The 14,369-nt window shown below is 37.8% G+C and overlaps 1 protein-coding gene across 2 annotated transcripts in view; it reads left to right on the top strand.

Moving 5' to 3' along the window:
• The window catches only part of GALNT7 (polypeptide N-acetylgalactosaminyltransferase 7), a 73,969-nt gene extending 59,600 nt beyond the window's left edge, over nt 1-14,369 (top strand). For both annotated transcript variants that reach the window (XM_005145520.3, XM_031045793.2), the window contains exons 7-12: nt 2,746-2,863; nt 4,850-4,972; nt 5,688-5,906; nt 7,918-8,016; nt 9,337-9,465; nt 12,125-14,369. In XM_005145520.3, coding sequence (XP_005145577.1) covers nt 2,746-2,863; nt 4,850-4,972; nt 5,688-5,906; nt 7,918-8,016; nt 9,337-9,465; nt 12,125-12,262 — 826 coding nt within the window. In that variant the 3' untranslated portion in view covers nt 12,263-14,369. The remainder of the gene's footprint in view (nt 1-2,745; nt 2,864-4,849; nt 4,973-5,687; nt 5,907-7,917; nt 8,017-9,336; nt 9,466-12,124) is intronic.

Here is a 14,369-nt window from a genome sequence, read left to right as displayed (position 1 = left end):
AAGTAGTGTTGGAAACAGCCGTGCTCATTTAAAAGTTTGATTTGAAATAACAAGCATGCTGTGAGTATTTATAATAGATGGTAATGCATAAAATCTGTAACCCGCTGTCATGGCTTGATGCATGCATACAGCTCATGGATTACGCATGTGCATCAAGAAAACCCCTTTTGTCATATTTCTCTCATTTGCTTTATAATAGACCACATCTGACAAAGAAGCATATTGTTTAAGAATCTTGGCTTAATATTTTCTAAGGTCTCAGTATGTTTGGGAATTTTAATTTAGTACACATAACAGTAAAAAAAAAAATAAGAAAGAAAAAAAAACCACAATTTGTTTTTTTTTTTCCTAAGAAGACTCCAATAACTTTCATAGAACTCCCACCTTTTTCTTACGGTTTGTAGTGGGGTATGCGTTCTTCCCAGCACACAAACTGGCTAGAAACCTAGCTTAGGAGCTTAGTTTTCTGGATGGCTTTTCAAGATTGGGAGACTGTGGTTCTGCTGGTTTTTATTACTTTCCCCTTCACACTTAACTAATCGTGTTACTACATTTGAAAACAATCCTCACATCTTCAGAATCTAATGTCTTCTATTGCTCGTATATATGATTTAAACATTGTAAGAACTGATGCTGGTAATTCCCTATCCTCACCCGCGACTGTTTTCTGCTAAAATGGCAACACATGCAAGGAAGTTATGAAGCTTTGATCTGTTTTATATACAGTATAAATAATATCGTTTTCTGACAAGGCTGTCCACACTGGAACTTTAATATTCTCTTAGAGAGGGATAAACTATTTCAAACGTTGCTGTTGTGTTCTGTGTTTACTATCCAAACAGGTCTTAAAATCCTTTAAACTGTTCCCAGAAACACAGAACACATGTTCTCAGAATGGTTTAAAAGATTACTCTATTTTTAATAATACTTTCAAGAGTTACAATGCTTCTTTTAAAAAGAGATATTCCCTGCATCTGTTTATGTCTAGGTTGTATGCAAGTAAGTATGGCAAGTAAGACCAAGTAAAAGTCTTGCTGAAACCATAGCCAGGATCACTTAGTTTAAAAAGAAAACACACAAACAAAAAAAACCCTCAACAGCTTAAAGCATGGAAACAAACTTTTTGTACTGTGAGAATTGCCTCTTCTTTCAGTAATATTGTGCTTACCTCTTCATATCTTATAAAATAAACTATGGAGCTTATGTGGATTTTACTGTGTTCTTTAATGCACTTGACAGCACGTTGGAGGCCAAGACTGGAGCTTCACCATCTGAGGCCTTTACACTTGCCAAGTCTTTATAGTGCTGAGAAAAACAAAAAAATTCAGGAAAGCCACAGGGCTGTGCTATGCAACATGCTTCTCCCTGCTGTGTTTGCTGTCTTCCAGTCCTTTGAACCCTTGTGATGCAAAAACAATGCTGGAGGCAAATACAGTATGCAGACAAGTAGGAGGGGACATTTAGGAGTAACTGATCAAGTGATTTGGAGATCATCTGAACTCATGACCACTGTACTTAGCTGGTACACCCAGCAGCTGTCTTTGGTTTTGCCCTGCCCCTGCTATGCAAAGGGAGTGTATGTTAACTCTTTGGGTTACTTTTTCTTAAGCAGATCTCCATTTGTGTGCAGAAGGGAAATACATAACCATTGCTGTTAAAAGGAGCACCACTAAGTTAAAAATCTAATGGAATGGAGGGACTGAATAGTGCTAGAAATGACCTATCTTTCAATAATTTGGTCATGAAGGAATATTTCATTTGTGTTTTACTTGGCTCACCAGCATGATCTGGACTCTTTGATCCTCCTGCTTTCAGTACTGCAGATCATCTGAAGTCAGAAAGAATTCACTTTTTCCCCACCAGCTTCTTAATTATTTTTATTGCCATCTTAGTAGGGACTCCAGCTTATATCCATTAGGGTTTTTATGTACTTATTGATCCTCAGGTGAAAAATGCTTGGTATGTGCACTGGAAATGGATTAACATATCCTACTCACTGTTTCACTGTGAGCAAGCTACCAAAGAATTTTGGGTAGAGCCATTGTGCAAAAATGCTCTAATCCAAACCACAACATCTTGTTGACACATTAAAGCTACTTAATTGAACCTTGGCATACATGGAGGGATTTGAAAAGCCATTTTAAAAAATAAATAAAAAAACCAAAATGCAAACCTTACAATTTGAATCCAGGCCCTTCCAGTATAATGAAAAATGTCTCATATGGCAGCAGTAGGAAAAGAGAGAGAGGGAGACCATAGAAAGGTATCATTTAGCTGGAAAAACTCTGTTGCTTGGTAATAGACAGTGTTTCAATGTGGCAGCTTCTCAGAATGTAAGCTTAAGTCTGCTATGCAGTCTCATTCTCAAAAGCACAACTTTCAAGAGAGAAATGTCACACTGATTCTTATCTTTTCTGTTATTATTTTAATAGAAGCATGCTGGCTGGCTGAATAAATAATTCCAACCAAAATTTTGTATTTAAGAAAAACCAACCAAACAAAAAAGACTAAACCAAACCAAAACCACAAGATAATAAAAACTGTGACTTCACTAGAAGTTAAATGGATGTCACACTGCAGAAAATTGCTGGAAGCAGATGACAAAGCTTCATGATTTTTCAGTGAATTGCCATTTATCTAATCTTTATTATATGTTAACAGTAATTTACTTCCTTAATTAATGCTCTCTCTGTGTGTTATCGTACCCTTTTGGCAGAATGACTTAACACTGTCTTCATCTTTCAGGTCCCCTGCAATGGCTGGTGGATTGTTTGCCATTGAACGTGATTTCTTCTTTGAACTGGGTCTCTATGATCCAGGCCTTCAGATTTGGGGTGGTGAAAATTTTGAAATTTCTTACAAGGTAACACCAAAAATGGAAAACTAATTCAGTTTGCTAGATCTTTTTTGGTAAATACTTCTACTTGGAGGTCAGACAGATCTACCTCTGATTTGCACCACTTCTGCCTTGTGAACGTTCAGCCCATAAGGTTTCATTGTGAGGAGATGTTGTGGCAGAGATGCGTCCCCTCAGCGTTTCCTTGTGGGCTTAGGGGCAGAAGTGTTCAGAGAGATGGCCTGGTGCTGACACCCAAATGCTGAGTAATCTAGATTTTGTTAATGGTTTGGGATCACACATATTCTGAAACGTCTGATCTGAAACCAGACTGGCAAATCTGCGGATGTGACTACATGACTGCTCTCATGATGAGTATAGAAAAATGTCATTTCCAATGAAAGTGATTATAGAGAACAAGTAATACTCAGTTTATGCATAGATGCCTGTAAAGTATATAATGATGCAACAAGAAGTAATCTGCCCTGTTTTCCTTCTCTCTGCCTTTTTTATGGGCAGAAAATGATCTCATATACTTTTCAAAATTTCAAGAACTTCTTTACAAGAGATACGTTCACAATTGAAATGCTAACTGCATAATTCATAATCACTGAAGAAGATTTTATTTTCCCTCCTAGGCATATGCATGCTCTTCAGTTAGCAGGAAACGTAAGATGATAATCATCAGCTTCAATATTCATGACTCAAGTGGCAGACAGCAGGAATCTGTCCCAATTAACAAACAAAAGTGGAGACATCTAATATCCTCAGTAGCAATCTGTGAAATCGTAGCTGAATTTTACTGAAAGTACATTCAGAGCTCCTCTAACTATTCTTGCTCCTCATGATTTTGAGGAATGTTCTGAGTGCACTTGCTCAGCTGTAAATCCATATGCAAAAGGTAGTTAGCAAGAATGTTTCATGTACTGGGTCTTTATCCCTCTAATTCTCCATCTTGCTTAGAGCTAAATCATGATTGAAATTGCGTACAGTAGCTTTGTAATTGAAGTGGTGATTATGTAGAGGCCTGCAAATTGGTTTCATGTCGATCATAACCAGTCTTTAGGAGAACTGAACAGTATTTACCAGTCTCACATGCTGACTCCTAGATAGCAAATAGAGTGGCCTTGCATATCTGAATTGGGGTTTTTTTTGTGAAATTTAAGAAAACTATTATGATGATGCAATAAAGGAAGTAAACTCTTCTGCCCATCTTTCCTAACACTGCTAAGTCATATTTTTTAATCTGAAATTTGGATTAATTTGGAACATCCCCAAAGTTATCTTGAGTTTGGATTTAATGCTATATTTCAAACTTGTCAAAACTGTGAGCAACTAAATTCAGATTTCGGTGTGTTTTCTTTTCCTCATAAATGGATTATCCAAGAACATGTGGGAGGGAGGGAATTTCAGAATGGTAATATGCTTCACCATATTTTATTTTCAGCTACTATAGTTAAAGAAAAATCTGCTTGCACTTGGGTTACCAAAGACATCCTTGTCTCCTACTAGCCATTATTAAGAAAGACCTAAATGTGATGGGCATCTAAACAAAACCCATCTTAGTGATAGTATGTGAATTGCTTTAATAAAATCAAATTACTAATTCTGTCATAATAAAAATTACCCAGTTCCAGGTTTGGTTCATTTATTACTGTTGTTCTAAAATAGCAATGGAATGAGATGGCAAACCTTTTAAAAGCTTTTAAAAAAAGTAATTTAGCTGAGTAATTTTGTAGCTAAGTTGAAAATGCATTCAGTGAAGTCTTTCATTTCAGAGACCAGCTATGTTTATGCTTACATCTGAAGCAAAAATATTTAAATATATCATACAGCTAGCACAGTAAGAAAAGTAATCAATATTTCTTCCATAATTTATTACCTATCTGTCTGTTGTAAATTCACAGAACCGCAGAATCGTTAGGGTTGGAAGGGACCTCTGGAGACCGTCTCGTCCAAACCCCATTCTTCTGCATATACATATATTAATAATACCTTTGTTTTAACTTGTAGATCTGGCAGTGTGGAGGAAAACTGTTGTTTGTTCCCTGTTCTCGTGTTGGACACATCTACCGTCTCCAGGGTTGGCAAGGAAATCCTCCTCCGGTGTACGTTGGGTCTTCTCCTACATTAAAGGTACTATTTTGCTGCAACCTTGAAGGTGTTTTTTGATTTTAGATAACAGCAGCTATTTAAATTATCAGCAGCAATTTAGAGAGCACTTCATCCAAAGCTATTTAGTGTCTAAAGCTGAGATGGAAGGGGAATCTTGTACCAATCCTGCTGCTTTTTATAGCTTTGTTCAATTTATGTTGGATGTAGATTAAAGGAAAACTTGTAATAGCTTGTGCCATCAGTCAAATCTATTAAGACTGTTTTAACACCAGGTCATTTATACTAGAAGAACTGTACAAAGTGAGGTGTGCATCCAGAACAGGTACAGGTTATACAGAGATAAGAGCCATCAAAGAAACTGAGAAGATGCAAGGGAGAGGCTTGTTCAGCAGGTGAGCTATCCATTTTTCCCCCTTGTCCAAGCAGCAATAAACTACTTAGGAAGGTAAAATCTCCTTGATGTGTCACAGCTGACCCATTTAAGACTTAATTTTTTCACGCCTGGTAGACTAATGCACCATTCTCTGTATAAAAGCTGAAGAAGGTGAATAGACAGTCTGAATTTCAGTTCTGGTACAACCTGCTGAAGGTCACAAATCATTGGTGCTCTATAGTAACTTCATGCTGTTACTTTTTAAGGGAGAAATACTCAGATTTCTGAAATTAGCATGCAGTTGCACCTGACCTGTTTGTTGTGTGTGATTTGAGGTCACAGCAGTGTCCTTGTTCTTGGCAGAACTATGTCAGAGTTGTAGAAGTGTGGTGGGATGAATACAAAGACTACTTCTATGCCAGTCGGCCCGAAACAAAAGCACTACCCTATGGAGATATATCTGAGCTGAAAAAATTCCGTGAAGATCACAACTGCAAAAGTTTCAAGTGGTTTATGGAAGAAATAGCATATGATATAACTTCATATTATCCCTTGCCACCTAAAAATGTGGACTGGGGAGAGGTAAGTACGGCACATAACCTGTCTTTATTTTAGGAGCTAAAAAAATGGGAATTCAAAAGGAACTGATTGTTACTTGGCACCAACCTGAGAAAAGTTTCTTTGATTACTGCTATATTAAGGTATATAATACTAACCAGAGAGCTATAGAAATATATCCCTAGGAAAAAAATTATATACACTTTAAGAGGTGTGAATTTTTTTAATTAGCTCCATAGGTCCTTGAAGGATGATTTTATCTCCAGCCCTGTCTTCAGTTATGTCTAAAGCTCTTTTTCCCATAATTGAAAATTAGGGGATTTAAAAAGAAGAAATGTGAATCCTGAGCATGTAGGAGTATTGGTGAAGATAAAAAGGTGATAATCTTTTTCTGTGAAGGCCTAGGGAATAGATCATTAAATCCAGGAGAAGTACCTTTGGCCTACATTTGCCAGCCTGAGTTGTACTCACACAGTTACAGCCCCAGTAAATAATTTATCTGCATATAATGATTTGATGCCATTTCTTAACAGTCATTTCCAGCATTCATGTACAGTGTATAATTCTCAATAAATTCAGAATGTGGTTACAAATTTGTCATTTTCACACAGTTTGCAGAGAGGGACAGCATGTAGCCAAGGGAGTGCAGGACACCTCACTGATCCTCACTTCTGGCTTTTAGGCCACACTTTTAGGAGCTCTTTACTGCAGGTCTCCTGTCTGCTTTCAGATTTGTATATTTATTTATTTTTACCTTTTCAGTTGTAACTTTAAAAGAGCATTAGAATGTACAGATATATGTTGTTTCCCATGGCCAAGAAAGTGTCATCTTTAATTTCCCTGAGGAATTAGTGATACAGAGCCTGTGCATGGTGGAATAGGGTACAAATAGTATCGTATCTGAAGAACCAGGTGAACAATGACACCTTTATTTCTTCCCTAAAAGCTAGCACAAAGCATCAGTTACTAGATTAGCCTTAGACATCCTTTTGAATCCACATAAAGGTTTAGGAAGGCTTGTTATATGTTACTGCTCAATGAGGTGTAAGTATCTGAAGAGAATAAAGTAATAATGGCCACCTTGTGAGAAATCATCCCTAATAGAAGTGAGCAGCTCTGGCAAAGCAACAGGAAAGTCAAAGTTCACAGACTTCTCTGAAGTTTTCTTCAGCTCTTCTTCACTGACTGCTAGTTATCCTATGTCTGAGAAATCCCCCCCGTTTGTAACACCACACTAATTGCATTTCCAAACTGCCTGGAATGGAAGTGTGGTGTTCATCATCTCTAACCCTTTCTCTGGGAGTCAGGTCTAAGCTTAGTCTTCCGGACTTTCTTCTACTGTCACGAAGGAAAAAGAGGCTCTGGCAAAGAAAATAGGCCTGGAAATAATGTTATTTGTGTCATAAAATCTTTGTAAAGCTGTTGGTTGGCCCTTTTGAGAAAGGATTGGGCTAATCAGCAATTGAGGCATGCTTTCTGACAAGACTTTTGTTCTATATCCTGTCCTGGTGCCTACCCCTCATCAATTTTATCTCTTTTTCTGCTGTGTAATTGCTGCTGCAGAAGGTATATCTGAGCACCTGGGTCAGTAGGCTGTGCCTGGCTCCAGTTAATAACCGCCATGCATAACTCCTCTGCATCCTGTTTCTCTCATCCACAAGATGAGAGCAACTTAGCTGAGCTCGTGCTTTTTATTATGACCTGTGAGACTGAACATGCTTTGATAGGGGGTTGAATAAATTAAAATAGTTGAAAGTCCTACATCTCAGTGTCATTAACTTGGAACTGAGCTTTATAACTCTAGCTATATCAGTGTACTCTAACTCACATAGGAGCCTGCAAATTAGTACAGATACCTTGAAGCTCCATCTCTCAGAACAGTTAGCATAAGTATTTAGATTTCATACACAGGTTTGTCTCATATCTCTCTGTCACATATCTGTTTCTGGTTTGAAAGATAAGTGAGAATTTCCTGAACTCCTTCACGCTTATTTTTAACTTGAGACTAACTTAGAGTGCAAAACCTGTTTTCCAGATTAGAGGCTTTGAAACTGCTTATTGCATTGATAGCATGGGGCACACCAACGGTGGCTTTGTTGAGCTTGGTCCATGCCACAGGATGGGAGGAAATCAGGTAAGAAGCTTGGAAGCAAGTCTGAAGGCAAATCACTTGCTGTGGATAATAACAGGCCAATTTTCTGTTCAGCCTGTACATAAAATCACTTAGGTGCCAGCTTCAGAGACGGGAGTTGGGGACTTTCCATAAGCATGTTGACATTGATAAAATATGTGAATCTGAAAATAAAATTACAAGCACAAACAGTATAAAATTGAAGGTAAATCCATAATCTCTTCTTCAGTGGAACGGGTACATGAGGAAGCGAGAACTGTACTGTTTTACCGCAACCATATCACTGCATTAGAATAACTGCAGCACCTGGCATTATTGCCTATTCATCATTTATCTTCACTTAATAATTAATCATTCAGGAAACAATCCCCTTAGTCACTTTGGCTCAATTATTTCACAAAGTTGTTTTGCTCTAATGGAGGTATAAAACACTTTTGTGCAGTAGGTCATCTTCCACCACAGGAGACAAGAAATTGAATACAAATATGTGTCTGCTTCATTTAAAAATTAATTGGCAGAATGTAACTGCTAATCGACGTTTGCAATCCAAGGTGCTATCATGTTTGACCTGTGTCTTCACAAACCTACCCACACTACCACAAAAACAGGCTGTTCTGTCTTTACATCCCTTTTTTCAGTAGGAAAACTTTTCAGAATTCAAAGTCCTTTTTATGTTGATGTAGACTTGAACCAGGCAAATTTTGTCACAGCACTCGTGAAATCACCCGCAGAATGATGCTTTTAAAAAATCATATTTGGGTTAGCTCTTGGTAGCCCTTGGAAATATCTCTCTGATATTTAATGAAAAAGTTCCCTAAACTACTTCTTTACATGTTACTCCCAAAAACCCTGTGACAATGATTTCATAAGTAGTAGCTAGGATAATCTTTCTTTATCTGGATGCATTATTTTGATTTTTTCCATGGGTAAAATGCCTTTCAAATGAAATTACCATCCAGTGCCTAGGACTTGCTACCAGACCTTCGGAAAGATAGTGGATTGTTTGACCATCAAATCATACAAAGATTTTGAATCAAACACTTTCAGAAGTCTCCCAAATAGGTATCCCTTAATTTTTACTATTTTTGTCTTGCTAGGTAAGTTTCTTACTTTTCTAAATCTGAGAGGAAAGTTGAAATTGAGTGTCATGACAGTAAAAGTGCATTACATCATGTAAAGTTAAGAACCCTCCTGAAAGTTAGGTGTAATGACACCAGAGAATGTTTTGAATGATGAAATTTGGTTGGTATTTTCAGTGTTTCTAAAATACTTGTAATTTTGAGTCAGCCATTTAAAAGATGGCCTTTTTTTTCTTCCTGTTAGCTTTTCCGAATCAATGAAGCTAATCAACTCATGCAGTATGATCAGTGCTTAACTAAAGGACCAGATGGATCCAAAATTATGATTACACACTGTAATCAGAATGAATACCAGGATTGGCAGTACTTCAAGGTATGTAGCAGATATATAGCATAAAAGAAATTTTAATTTGCATCCTGTTTTTTTGTACCTCTTTTTTATTATTTACATATATCTGAAACTAAAGTTCTATGTCATGGGTAACTGAACCAAGTAAATCGTTAACTGCACACTGTTAACTCAAAAATCCATGCTTGCTGGGAAACACCCCTCTAGGAAAAGATGCTTTTCTTAATGGTTCTAGTTGCTGGTTTCTGTATCAAAATCTTTAGGGAGAGTCTCATGAGGCTACATCTGCTGCCACAGGTTATGTTAGGATTTAGCAGTTGCCTCAGAGGAAGTGGATATCCACTAACTATGACAGAGTTTCTAAAAGCTTTAGTGTCATCACCCTCTCTGTTTCTGTGCTTTCTGTCAAGAAAGTTTCTTTTTCTAATGTATACTTTGAGAAGATTACTTAAATTCTGGGGTGCATTTAGCAGCTAGGTTCAATATTAAATCTAATTTTAGGAAGTTTATATTGAAGTGTTGCTCTGTTTTTAAGCCTACATAGAAAGAGGTGAACATAGCATTCATTACTCTTTTTGTGTTGTTTTTGCCATCTTCAGTATTTTTTTCCTGTTCATCAGCCATTCTCTAATAACATGCTCTGTTGTGAGTTCTGGGTGTGGCACCATTATAATGCTATTGCAAAATATGAATTAATAAAGACTTGGAATGTTGGCTGATGGACGTGTGAGGGTTGCTACAGTCTATTTAGTCACTACATCTGTAAGTCCTCTATTTGCTTTTTTTTTTCAATGTCGAAGTTTCTATTTCTGCTTGCTTCTTTAAAAAAGGAAACTGAATACTCTTAAGTGTGATGTTATCCTTGGACATAACCACACATAACTTGGTTCTGTCCAAGTATCCTGAGTCAATTTTTCTTCAGTCTACCTAGCATGTTGCATATTAAAAGAATTCATTAGCTGGTTATCTGGATTGTGTTTGTCTGAAAGATGCAGGCACTGTCAAGTGCAGTGAAATCTGTTTATTCTTCTTTAAGCCACCCCACCTTTTCTGCTCTTTACATAGATAATCAATGCAAAGAGGAAATATCAAGCACAATAATTTCCACACAGCTTTCTTGTGCCATATAGACAGGAAAATTCTTCAAACCTGAAACTTAAAAATTGATAAGCAGTGTTTCAGTCCCTGCAACTTCTGCTTTAATTTTGTAATAATATATAGCACTTGTTAACTCTCCAGCCAGTCTAGTGTGTCCCAGCATGTTTCTTGGCTCTTCTCTAAACAATTCTTTTATGCAAGAAGATCCATTTCCTCCACACTGGTAGTGAGTTGTGTAATTGTTTGCTTATTACCGCAAGTTATAAGGAAGCCCAGTAGGCATGGTCTGGGCTGTAGAACAAAACACTGACTGCCTTCCAGAAGTCAAAAAAGAAAGGTGGGGGTAAGAGCAAAGGGACCACCAAGGGTGTGTAACCAAGCAAATACTAGGAATTTGGCACTCTCTTTGTGCAGTACAGAGGGTATGACCCTTTCCTCTAATGAAGAGTGTATAAGGAATTAAATGCTTATGAACTGCTGAAAAATGTTTCAGCCTTCTCCTATAAGAGAAAGCTGCCAGGAGATTTTACCTGGCTGGTCAGCCGGTTGTTTCTGGAATGAATATTTGTGTGCCAGTTTGGTGAGTGCAACCTCTGTATGTCTTGACCATTGAGCAGCAGCAGAACTTTGGTGCCCATAAACAAACACCCAGAACAGAGCTAGTGGTAGCCTGCCTATTGCTTTTGTTCAGGCATCTGTTTACCTCTCTCCAAGTAGAGGATCCCCATATCTGGCCACACAACAGGAGCAGGGATCAAGCTGAACCAACGTTTGGACATGCACATGTGTGTGGGAGTGATGGGAGAGAGGGTCCCTATACCAAGGGAAGCTAGGTGCACAGGGCAGGGCTGTGCAGCCCCAGCCTGGCTGCAGTGCCTAGAGTTTGCTTCTGCTCCGGTGCTCTCCACACTAGATACAAGTCAGTGAGTCTGGCTGCATCTGGTGCAGGGGGTCAGCAAGCAGGAGAGGAGCCCCATGCTGCTCTGCAAATGCATGGGACTTGAGCGTGGCAGCACAGAGGGTGTGGAAGGAGCCAAGTGTGCGAGTCTCAGCTTGAATGTGCTAGGCACAATAGGTCTGCAGTTTCTTAGGCAGCATCCTGTTGCTCTGGAGGCCGGACTTGCTCTCATACCGTTTTCTCTTCCTTCTACCAGCTAAGCAGGAAGCAAAGTTAGTGCTTTTTCTCTTCAGTGTGGTTAATGCCGGTGTCTTGCAGTTGTTTTATGTGAAAGGCTAACCAAAGGAAGGTCTGTCTAGTGAAGTTAGCTCTCATAGAGCTGTCCTCAAGTGTCAGTCTTTTGGTTTGATTACAGGATGGATGAAAAGGCTGGAAATATGTTAGGCACAGTTCCCCTCCTTTTCTTAGCAGTTTGTTGCCTAAGAGAAATGTGAAGTGTCTCAGTAGGCCTACGTGTGTCCAACATTTAGTACTACAAAGGCTGTGAAAGTGTGGGTTAAATAAACAGTAAAATGAGTATATGACTGATCTGTTCTGAGACCCTGAAATTTGATTTTGTAAATAGCTATACTAAAGTTAAGAATTAAAAAATCAAACTCACGTGTTCCTGATGGCTTTGTTTTCCAGAATCTACACAGATTTACTCATATTCCATCAGGGAAGTGCTTGGATCGCTCCGAAGTCCTCCATCAAGTTTTCATTTCAGAGTGTGACTCCAGTAAAGCAACACAAAAATGGGAAATGAACAACATCCTCAGTGTGTAGACAAACGAAACCTACCTACTGACACATTAATTTGTACAGGACTCAAAATAGCCTGAAAACTGCTGCAATTATTAACTTTGTACAGCTGCGAGCCTCCTGGGTTGGATGAAGGACATAGAGGAACTGTGATTATTACAATAACATTATCATCCGCAGTTAATGTTTACAAAACTGCTTTACCTTAAACTCTGTAGATGTTTACATCCTTTTGTTTCAAGATGTTGATAAATTAATGTGCTGTTAGCTATGGTTTCATAGGAACATAGCTAAAGGCGTTGTCGTCTTCTTTGGGATTACACTCAGGGGTCTGAAGGCAGTTTTTTTACACACACTTGAAAAGGTTGGAGTAACCAGATTTTCATAGAACTTGGTGATTATCAACCTGTTGTATATTTTTATTTAATTTTACATCCTACTAAGCACTGCCACAGGTTATTAGCCAGGGTGGCCTTCTCTCACAGTCATGCTGCTTTTTTGGAAGGTGGATTTCAACATATTTAGTGCCTCTTTCATTTCTCTCTTTCACAAGAAAAGCATTTGTTGGAAATTAAACAATGGACTTTTCTGAGCTGTCACCAAGGGTAGGGACCAACCATGCTACCCCATGTCATTACTGTGTGATCAAAGACAAATTTCTATTGCCAGTTTGGCTGCTCTACTTTGACTGGACACTTTGTACAGCGTGAAGAACTTAATGTCACGTTTAGTGCTAATGTGGTACGTTTTGTTGGAAGTCAGCACCCTCGTGATTCCAGTTCAGAATTTATAAGCACTAACTTGCTTGTTTAAACCATGCCTTGCATAAAAAAAAATCATTATTAAAAAACAAAGAAATAAAGCTGCACAATTATGTAAAACTTAAAAAGAATCTAATGCTTCATTTGATTTGTTATTTTAAATGGAAATCACCTAGAGGTGGACTAAAACTTTGAATTAGGAAAAAGCATCCCGCATCTTAACACAGCTGCGTAATTCTTTACGAGGACATCTGTCAACTAGTTTGGATGCCAGATTTAGATTTGAAAAGAGAAATGGAAATCCTGAAACCACATTTGTTCATACTAATTTTCTTCTTCTTTTGGAAGAATGGAAGTCATTGGAAACTTCTCCTGAGGGACTGCAAACACAAAATAAAACCACTTGGTGCTATAGTGTACAGAATAGAATGTGAAGAAGTTTCTAAAAATGCTCTGGAAAGGAGCTGATGCAAACACCCTTAGGAGTATAAATATTTACTCTGAATGAGCAGAGGTGGAGGAGAAATGACTTATCCTCACTTCCTTATTCCAGATTTTGTGACTTAAATGTTGACATCATGTACTGATTTCATAAGAGTCATGCCTAGAATATGTCATACTATTAAATATAACTAAATACTTCCCTGAAGTCTAGAACAGCATTGCATGCAGCTTCCATTGGTGTTAACAAGGGTTATGTATCATATTTGGTGACAGATTTTGATCTTTATAGGGCTGTCTGCACTGATCTATTAGTTTGGGATCTTCCTAGTTTCTTTAAACTTCTCATCTGTCCTTTGAGAGCTATGATAAAATAGAAAATAAAAGAGGGAGAAACTGGAAAAAAAAGGAAAATAAGGGGGTGTGCCGGTACTTGTTCCTTGTGTGTATGAAAACTGACTCCATTTTTGTGTATTGGGTAGATTAATTTAATCATACGACTATGCATAAGAGAAAGAATGGTGGCACATAAATTGTGCAGGTGTGCATTTTAAATGGGTATTTTGTGCAATTCATTGAAAGCTGATGCTGTATGTGAATATGAATCTGTATGTGAGACTGAAACCTTACAAGACATGAGATCACAAGAAGCTGTTGCTGTAATGACCTTTTCCTGCTATAGCCGGCTTGGAAAAAAATAATTCCCATATTCTTGCTTTGTAAGTTGATAATATCACTATGCATTTCTACATATTTTATAAATTTGATTTATGCAGATTTTTGATACACTGTATGTTTCTGTAGAAATTGTATAAATCTTTAAAAAATTTATTAGGGATAAATCGGGGAAACCTATGTATATCTTACCTATGGGCTGCTTGTTTTTTAGGTGAAGTAAATAAAAGATTTGGATTTTTGGGTTTACTATA

Source organism: Melopsittacus undulatus, chromosome 7, assembly GCF_012275295.1.
Source record: "Melopsittacus undulatus isolate bMelUnd1 chromosome 7, bMelUnd1.mat.Z, whole genome shotgun sequence".
NCBI classification, from domain to species: Eukaryota; Metazoa; Chordata; class Aves; order Psittaciformes; family Psittaculidae; genus Melopsittacus; species Melopsittacus undulatus.
Note: the sequence above shows the minus strand (reverse complement) of the source record. Positions and strands in the feature narration are given on the sequence as shown.